At 43.1% G+C, this 10,180-nt stretch overlaps 1 protein-coding gene across 3 annotated transcripts in view; it reads right to left on the reverse strand.

Moving 5' to 3' along the window:
* The window catches only part of KIAA1644 (KIAA1644 ortholog), a 280,240-nt gene that overhangs the window by 73,588 nt on the left and 196,472 nt on the right, over window positions 1-10,180 (reverse strand). The window contains exon 5 of one of the 3 annotated variants that reach the window (XM_019515764.1): window positions 7,067-8,134. The exons of the other annotated variants lie outside the window; for them this stretch is intronic. Coding sequence (XP_019371309.1) covers window position 8,134 — 1 coding nt within the window. The 3' untranslated portion in view covers window positions 7,067-8,133. Of the gene's footprint in view, window positions 1-7,066; window positions 8,135-10,180 lie in introns of those variants that run through there. 3 annotated transcript variants of the gene reach the window in all.

Genomic DNA, 10,180 nt, shown 5'->3' on the forward strand with positions numbered 1-10,180 from the left:
TGAAGTTGCTCATAGGTTATAGTAATGAGGGACTACTATTCTTGTTCAAGACTCTATGGGTATGTTAGCTGATTTAAAAAAAAACAGGGAAAAAATCAATACTGGCAACATCATCTTTTTTTAATAACATAATTCTCAAACAAGGCTGAATCATTTTTGCTTAAGCCTTTAAGAAATAAAAATCAAACCTCAAGCAGAGGTCAAAAATGTTTCAGAATATTCATCCCAAATGGCTAAAATCTTGCTATAGTTATCTGCAGCTACAGACAAGGAAGATAACAAAGTATTGGACAGCAGTCATCATTAATGCTGTGACTACAGTAGATACTTCTAATACTACCAAAAAACCAATTCTGACTTATATCATCTCTCGGAGTTTCCCAGGTAAGTATAATGAACAGATCCTACTCCAGCTGTGTACAACCTGACTCGGGCCAGGAACAGAAGTTACGCATAAATTGGTTTAAGTGATCAGAAACTGGTTTAAACCTGTAACAGAATAGAAGTTCTGTGCACATAAACTACTTTCAAAATGGCCAAAACTGGTTTAAGATAAACCTGGTTGAATGTAGACTTAACTGATTTGGGTCAAACTGCAATGCAATATGTGTCCTAGACCCCTTCCTAGTTTAAGTTAGACTGGAGTCCCCCCGCATCCCAGATGCTTTGCAGCCCTGGGCTGGTCTATGCTCTCCGCTCCAGTAGAGCAGGGCTGGCCCCACCTCTCTGCTCCCTAGCTTAAGCACTATCACTGCTCTAGCTGGCTGAGAAGGGGTTGGGGTGGGAAACCTTGCTTGGGACTGCAGCCGGGTCTCCCTGGCAGGGGCAGAGCAGCCACTCACAGGCTTTTCCCCCACTCACTGCTCAAGTGGAGGAGGCAGGGCATGTGGCCAGATGCTGGCCCCGGGCCAGCATGCTGAGGTGAAGGAGATGAAGGAAGGGGGGGATTTAAACACTCCTTCCTCCCCTCTGCCTCAGCATGCCAGCCTGGGGCTGGCATCTGGCCATGTCTCCTGCCCCCTCTGCTTGAGAAGCGAGTGGAGAAAAGTCTGGTAGGGGCTGCTTCACCCCTGCCATGCTTTGCTGTTGAGAGAAGGGAGGGAAGGAGATTTAAACCCCCTCCCTCCTCTCCGCCTCAGTATGCTAGCCTGGGGCCAGCATCTGGCCCATGCTCCCTACCCCATATGCTCAAGTGGCGAGCAGGGAAAAGCCTGTCAGGGGTGAAGCAGCCCCAGACAGGCAAACTTGGGCTGGGGTCCTGTGCAGACAGGGGAGAGAGGGTTTAAATGCCCTTCCCATTCCTCCAACTCAGCATGCTAGCCACTGGAGTGGCAAGTGGAGCAAAGCCAGGCAGGGGCTACTTTCCCCCTCCCATTTAGGGATTGTTCAGGCCAGGGTGGGGGTTTAAACCCTTCCCAATCATACTCATCAGGCCTGACAGGGCCTGGCCATGCCCCCCACCAGCCCCAGCTTGAGCAGGGAGGTGGGGAAAGCTTGCAGAGCTTCTCTCCCAGCTTTCTTCCAGCCTTCTGACCACTGCTGAAGGGAAGGGAGGCCTTGCTCTAGCACCCTTCAGCTTCTAGGCTGAGCCACTGCAGGCATGCAGATGCATTTCTGGACACAAAAGTGAATGTCTATTCACTTGCTTCAGGTTCAATCTGTACAGTTTAAACTAACCTGCAAAGATTGAATCAATGCAGGATTGGGCTTTTTGAATGTCTGTACTTAGCCTCTGTGAATAGTTCCAGTGAAACTGGAGTAAGAAGTATACTTTGCCTGAATACTGTTGGGAGAATCTGGCTCCAAGTGTTTTTTTGTTGTTTTTTTTATATACCACCAAAGTTAAATTGTATTTTAAAATAACAGAAAACTCTTCTATGATTTTTATGTGCAAAAAGAAAAATGTGCTGTTTTTAGTTTCAGCATATTGTTGTTGTGTACTTTTGGGAAATAATGGAAGATTCCAAGAATTTCTCATATGATTCACTTTGAAATGATGCCTTGAAAAATATAGATAAATACGCTTTTTTTTTGCCACAGGGATTTCAGTCTTGCTGATCAAGGATCTGTTCATCTAATTTATCTCAAAATTATCTAAAAATAAGTGTTTGAGATGTTTGTAGTCACAGAAAAGGGCAAAAACTAGACACTTCCAGATCAGGTCTAGGTGTAGTTTTAGGTAAAATTGTGATGATATGTACTGCTCTGATCAGTAGTATTAAAATGGATCGTATTCAGCAGCTTCCTGTGACTCATAATGCTTGGGTTTTTTTAAAGCGGAGACGTAGGAAGGGAAAATAATTCACATACTTCAAGCCTGATCAAAATGATTTAAATACACTATTACTCACCACCATATTAATATGCTTAATAGTTATTTAACTAGTTTTAGTTTTCGAGGCATCGCTGATCCAATTGCTATTTTTAATTGCACAACTTGATAGTAATTAATCAAAGCAGCAGTAAGACACAATACAGTGGGTGTGTCTGCTCTACCTTACAACAGTACCATTCTAGTGGCTGCAAAGGGATCAGTCTAATTATTCCATTTTAAGCACAAACAGAACCTGGCTTAGAAGTGTGCTTATGTGATTCAACTGTACACAGCTTCAGTGGAGTTGTGAATCTCTGTCTGCAGCAACCACCTGAGGTGTATTATTAAAGGAATGGCAAGACTACAATCCTGCAAAAGGATACATGTAGTAGGGGTGTGCGAAGTGGGCCATATTTGATTCGGATTTGGCCCAAATTGGGGGCGGTGATTTGATTCGTTGATTCAAAGCAGCGATTTGGATGTAGACACAGCTTTAAGTGTTTTTTCTACATACCTCAAGGTACCAGGTGCAGCTTGTGAACGCTGCAATGCTGGGGTGGATGGTGCGTCCCACAGGAGAGGGGGGGCCCACATGCTTGGCAGTGAACCCAGAAGTGGACCAGAAGTACTTTCGATCCACTTCTGGGTCCATCATGGAGTGCACTGGGCCCGGCCCCCCACCTCGCGGCCCCTCTGGCTCAGCAGTTGGCCGCAGGGAGAACCCGGGTGCTGCCCAAAACCCAGGAGGCACCAGTTGCCAAGCTGGAGGGGTGTGGGGAGGGGGCCCCCAGTGTGCTCCCCGGCAGACCTGGAAGTGGACCAGAAGTGCTTCTGGTCCACTTCTGGGTCTGCTGCCGAGCGCACTGGGGAGCCCCCCATGCTCCTCTGGGCTCCTGTCCACTCCATCTGCCCCAGCATCACAGCATTCACAAACTGTCTGCTACCTTGAGGTATGTAGAGAAGACATTTAAAGGTATGTCTACATCCGAATTTTCGAATCTTTCTGAATCTGTCTGAATCTATTCGGAGGATTCCAATTCAATTTGGAGAGATTAAAGGGTCTGCTGATTTGATTTGGATTCAGAGACTTGGCCACTGAATTGGGCTGAATCTCTGCTGAATCAAATCAGGGACTGAAGCTTCACGCAGCCCTAACATAACTAGATCCTTGATCCTTTGTAGGTGGATGACTTAGACATTAATATGCAAAGTGCTGAGCCCTCTGGCTCAGATCCAGGAAAGCCCACAAACTTCATGTGAACAAAATTAACACATGCTCAAGTTAGGCTTTGCTGGACTGGGAGCAAACAGCAAGGGAGTTTGCCTTTAAAATATGGCAAAAAGATGTAATGTAGGTATTCCATTTTATTTTACTCAGTTTTACTGGAAATTTTTCCACTCTGCATATTTGATAAGAGAAAACTGCAGAAAATCTTGTTGATAAATCTGTTATTTTTTGCCTACTAAGCTAGTGCCTGTAAATTTTCTTAACTAACTCTTTTTCTCCACAACCTGTGCCAGCTTCAACTCTGTGCAACCCCACTGCAAACATTCATTTGCTTCCTGCTGTACAACAGCAACCTTTTCTGCTGTGCTTTTCCAGCTCACTGACTATTTTTCATTTTATTTCCATTTCAAAGATACCTTGTGAGATGTATGGCATTGTAACACCCTGAATTTTGGTTTTCTAATAAGAAATGGAAAATGGAAAGTGCTAAGTCATTGCAGAAAGGGATGCTGTGAACTAGGAATCAGAATGCAAGTGTTGATGCTGGTGTAAAATCCAGCAGCTTTGAGTGTCATGGAGTTACTCAAGGTTTAACGGTGAAATAAGAAACCTGGAAGCATCTGGCACTAGGGATTATAAATGCAACTGCTTTTTTTCATGATTGTTGAGAGTGTGGCTAGGTGATTCAAGGATGATTTGCTTGTTCAATACAAGGTAAATGACTACGTTAAGAAAAGAAAATGCAAAACTCTAAAACTCTTGGTTCAGAGATGATATATTTTATTAGACCAACTAAGAAATTGCAAAAAACCTCTTTCTTTGCAAGCTTTTGGGCACATGTGCCCTTCTTCAGGCTGAGGGAAAATTAAAGGTAGTAAAAGTTCCTATAGGTGGAAAATAAACAGCCCTTAAAACAAAGAGGGAAAGGGGAGGCTAGAGGAGGCTGGAGGAACGAGGAGGGGACCATAGGGGAGACCCCTGCCAGACCCCATCCCCTGCCTGCTCTCCCAGACCCCTGGAACACCCCCTAGTCCCCACATGCTCCCCCAGCCCCCCCATGGCTGCCCTGCCCACCCCCAGCCCCTGGCCCTTTAAAAAAAAGCCCCCACTCACTGGCTGCTGCCTGGCAGAGGGGTGATCCCTGCTGCCCTCAACTGCTCCCTGATGCATGGGGGGCTCTGCCATGAGCCCCCAAACCCCTGCCCACTCACACAGCCCACCCCCATGGCTGTCCTGCCCACCCCAGCTCTGGCCCTTTAAGAAAAAAACAAACCCTCCACCTGAGCTCACTGCCTGCTGCAGTGGCCTTGAGGGTTCTGGGGGCTCATGGTAGAGCTCCCCACACAGCACAGGGCAGTGGGGGGCACCAGGGATCACCTCCCTGCTGGGCAGCAGCTGGTGAGTCAGAGCTTTTTTTTTTAAAGGGCTGGAGACTGGGTGAGCAGGGTAGCCATGGGGGGCTGGGAGAATGGGTGTGGGTTGTGGGGCTCATGGCAGAGCCCGCCATGTGCCATGAGGCAGTGGGGATTGCCCCCTGCCAGGCAGGAGCCATTGAGTGGAGGCTTTTTTTTCCCCAAAGAGCTGGGGCAGGCAGGGCAGCCGTTGAGAGCGGGTGGTGGATGGGGCCTGCATGAATCAGAGATTCGGCTGATTCGGCAGCAGCTGAATCTCTGAATCAGATTTGGCTGAATTAATTCGGGACAGTGATTTGAATCACCAAATCAAATCACTGTCCCCCAAATCGGCTGAATCTAAATCCACAGGCCTATTTTCCAGGGTTTTTTTTTCTCATTTACTGGTAGCTTCTCTAACTTCTGCCAGTGTAATGGCTCCAAGAATCAGTATCAAGCTCTGCTGGTAGGTCTTCATCACATATTTCTAGAGGTTTGTTTGGGGGCTGGTCTATTTAAGAAAATGTTCTACCTGTTGTTTTTGTCCTCCTGATCTATGTGTTTTTCCATTTGTGTCTTTGATGCAGCCTCCAGAATTGCTTGCATTTTCTATTAGCTGTTTGTCTTTATCCAAAGCAGTTTGGTTACTTCATGTCTTCTGTCACTCATTTTAAACTCTCTGCCTAGAGCTCTGCATTAGTCTTGTCAGATATCTCTGTTTACTGTACTACCAATCTCATCTAATGCCAACCCTCTTCCACCTCAATAACTTTTTGGCCACTACCAACTTAGGTTAGTTTTGAATCAGTACAGTGAGACTAAACAGTACAATGGAACTTCCAGAAACAATTCAATCTTTGTCTTTAATGCTCTGGGTCTTTAATGCTCTTCTCATAAACATTTTGCATTATTTTTTCAGTTGAATTCCCACAATCTAAATGGAGAGCAGTTGTCAGATCCTGATTTTAGCCTTTAAAATGCAAAATGAAAGGGAAATCAGCTAGCCCAGACACCTTTCAAGTGCTATTGAGAGAAATGGACAGGTTAAATGATACACAGTATTTTTCCTTAAATATGTCAGAAGCAAATCTGGAGCTTTTAAATAGCTTCTAATATTGTTACTCTATCAGAAAGTAAAACTTAAAAGTGGCCCAGATGCCTCTAAAGTGCTGTTTAGTGTTTGGGTCCTTAGAATATACAAAAGCATAGGGGAAAAAAACTTTTAAGTATGTCAGTCTTCCTACAATCCATGCTTCAAAGAAAATTAGAAGGTTGTGCTAATCTATTATAAGGGGTACATCTATTATAAAAACAAAAATGGGTGTGACATTTATCAAAGAGACCATCCCAATGCAGAAGTAGATTCACTTGTGCTTGATTCTGATCTCTCAGTATTTATTGCTGTCATAACTACATTCATTGCAATGGAGTTAGTCCTTAGCCAGCACAAAGTGAGCTTGAATTCAAACTGCTAGGCACCTACTCTGAACACTGTAAAAATATAAGCATGGGTAATGTTCAAACTTATTTTCCCCTGGTATGTGCAATGCAAGATTTAGGAACAGGTGACCTCTTTAATGTTTTTATTTGCTATTTTATGATGATGCTTCAGAAGCAGATGACCACATTCAAGTTCTATTTAATCACAAAAGGCTTTTAACAGAAAATAAAATCTGAAATGGACCTGGCTGTGAGTGAAAAAGGTTGTTGAATGCAGCAGTTCCAGTTTGATGGAGTGGCAAAGAAAAGACTAAAAAGGGTACAATGAAGTTCACACAACAAATCCCTGTGGGATTAGCTTCATGCTTTATAAATAGGGAAATATTTAATTCATGGTGTTGCAGATTTTGTGGAAACCATGAAATCCATGAAATCAATGACAACATAACTTAATAAAAATAAAATGTTGGCTCCCCAGTGGGAGCCGGCAGTCCTTGGTGCCAGGAAGCGAAGGTGCCAGCTGGCGGGGTGGCATGATGGGCAGCAGACAAAATGGTGGTTACCCCGTCATCCCTCCTCCCCCCCGCCAAGGTCTCTCTGCCAATCGGCACCGAGGGGTGGGGCCACATGAAAGGCAGCCAGCAGTCAAGACGGTGGCTACCCCTCATCCCTCCTCCCTCCCTGGAGCCTCTCTGCCAATCAGCACTGAGGGGCAGGGCCTCTCCAACTATCAGAACCAAGGGGTGTGGCTGCTGCAAAATGACCATGAACATTAGGCCATGATTAACCTGCAAAAATTGGTAAGTCCCCCTGCAAGTTAGGCAGACCCCTATTCATAAAGCATGCCAGGCACACTGTTTTTATGCTTTGTACAGTAAAATACAGGTGACTTTTATTAGGAAAAAGTCCAGTATGCCTCCATCACACACCTGCTGCACTTTTGAATTTGATAAGTACAAAAATCTGACAAATCTAGTGAAAAGTTAAAAAAGTGAAAAAGGCTACATATTACAAAAAAATGAGGTCATACATTTTGTTTTGGCTCAAAAGGATTTATTGTTGCATTTTTTGTCTTTTTGTTTATGGCCAAAAACATGAAAAACAAGCGTTTTGAATGGACTCCACCCAACTGGTTATTTTTTCTTGTCTGGCCACCAGCTCTAGCACAAACTCCTTCTATTCACTTGAAAGTGCAGTTATTTTGTTGTGTGGACAAATGTCTCAAACAGTGTTTTTATTATGTGCAAATCAAGCCCTCTCTCCACTTGTACCTGTGCATGGACATGCCGGAATACTTTTTTTATCACATAGTGAGGATACCACTCTTTGCTTTATTCTGAGGACTATTCTGCTGTTTTATGAGAGTGGTTTCAAAGTATTTTCCTCTGCTGGTCACCTGAAAGCCATGAGACTATTTTAAAATTGCTCTCTTACTGCACTAGATACATAACTTACATCATTCCTTGCTGTTCAGATATGACTGACTGTTCCAGCTTCTCTCTACTCTGGAACACCATCACTAAGAAGGTCTGATTGACAACTTCTTCACTCTCAGGAGACACAAGCAGATCCAAGTTTTTAAAATTTTGCCCAGTGCAATTAGTGGATACATTAGCAAAAATCAGTGCTAGGAAAAAGGCTATGAAGGTCCAATATAGTTAAAGTTCACAAAACTATTGACAAGTTACCCCTCTCCAGGAGTTGAGCCAACTTGTCACTTGGATCATTTCAAAGCCCATGAATTGCTGGACAGCAAGATTTCTAAAAAAAAAAAAAAAAGATATTGCAATAGTCTGTATCTTACGGGTCAAAAGTTGTAGAAGATTTAGGCATAAAATAAACAGTTTACTTTAAAGAACATGTACATCAACAAAGCAGCAGAGTCTGTCAATACATCCAAGGACTAGCTGTTTTCACAGTAGTGTATGTGAAATCCTTAACAGATTGGTTTAGTCTCATGTACTAATTGGGAAATTGTCAAATGTAGAACCTGGTTCTATACCCTTAAAAACTATCTTTAATTTCTATTAATTTCATTTAATACAAAGAATGCATTTGTTGTCACATTTGTTGTTGTGGTTCTAAGAGATGAAAGTGTTCATCACCTTGCAGGACTGAGCGTGTATGCCTTAATCACACAATTTTTGTGCATGGTCCCTCTCCTCTCTCATCTGGAGTTAGTCTTTGCAGATGGAGAAGTCTACTACAGACCTTCAGGTGCAGGATTGGAGGCTTCAAGCAGAAAGTCAATAGTTTCTCCTTAATAATCACCTTAATAATTTTGCACTAGTTGGTTCTTGCGTTGTGTAGTCGCTTATAAACTGATTAGAATCCTCATATGAACTGAAGTTTTAAAATATATTTAAAAAAAATGAAGAACCCTAACTGAACCTGCTGTGAATTATGTTTGGGTTAATTTTTCAGATTTTTGGTACTCCAAGTCAGGTCTGTTCTTCACCTTTTGTCTCATGAAACCCCTACATAGAGTAAACATTTTTGTTCTTTGATTTAGGGTGAGTGTATATAATGATCTAGCTGTGCTATTTAAATAGCAATAAAGAAAATCACCTTATGATTTTAAGATAAATAATTCTGCATCTTAAAACTGTTCAATATGGTGATCCTGTGGCTTAACAAAACTAACATTTTCCTTATTTTTTAAACCCCATTTAAAATAGGCCAAACTCTACTCATTTGAGTAGGTCCCATCTAGGACCTGACATTTTTCTTGTATGCAGCTCCATTTAGTAATTAAAATACGTCCTCTCACAATATGGCAGGGATCATCTAAGAGCCAGGGGCACAGGCAGCATCATGGGACATAATGATATGCCAAGCACCCATGGGTGCTTTAAATGTTTGAAAAAATGACAGATGCTCCCCTGGTGTCAGGAAGCCTAAAATCCCCCCTAATTACTTCTAGTGCAATGATATTTTCTTTCATAGCGAAGCCTAAATTGTGATGTACAGTCCTGTGGTTCCCCTGTTATTTCTCTGAGGAGTCAGGTGTCTTACCATGCACTGGTATGAGAGTGCATGCATTGTCCTTGGTTGTCAAAGCAAGGAGCCCATGTAAAGGGTTACATAATTTTCCTTCTCTTCCACCCCAGTTTCTATTTCTGAACCTCTTCTCCCTAATATATTATTAATTGACCACTTATTTCTAAAGCACCATAAAGACAGTGCTGCTCACTTCCTCAAAGAACTTCTGGCCTACATAGCAAGGAAAAAAAAGATTTTCCTTATCTCTATGAATAGATGCCCAGCTTCAGGCATGACCAGTGCTGGTGAGTGTGGACATGTAAGAGCAGGGAGCTGTGGATTCTCTCTGTGCAGGCCTGTCATGGTGAGTTGCCTGGAGTTTTTGGAGGAAGAGCTTGCAGAGGCCTTCCCTGCCTGGGTTTGCCAGCACAGGTGGCATGTTTGTGTCTGATCCTGCAGCTCTGAAGTCAGTATGAGGTTTGGCATTGACTTCATGGGAAGTAAGATTGACCCCTTTGCATTCTTGCGATTCAGCATATAACAGGTTACAGCAGCATTTGGCCTTTTTCTCTTTTCAAGTTCTATTGTAGAGGCCTCATAAATTTCTGAGAAAGATCTGTTGGATGAACCTGATTTTGAGGTTTAGAATTTGCCTAAAGCTGTGTCCAAAATGACTTAGTAGACTTGTTAAATCCAACACTATCAAAATTCTGTTAAGTGGCCTTGCCTCATCATTAAACGGCTTTAGTGTGTCACAGAGAAAAGCCACTCATATGATTAGAGGTCTTGTAGTGAAAATAGATACTTTTCTCTATGCTTCTTTGT

This window comes from Gavialis gangeticus, unplaced genomic scaffold (genome assembly GCF_001723915.1).
Source record: "Gavialis gangeticus isolate Ggan-Ray unplaced genomic scaffold, GavGan_comp1, whole genome shotgun sequence".
Classification (NCBI taxonomy): domain Eukaryota; kingdom Metazoa; phylum Chordata; order Crocodylia; family Gavialidae; genus Gavialis; species Gavialis gangeticus.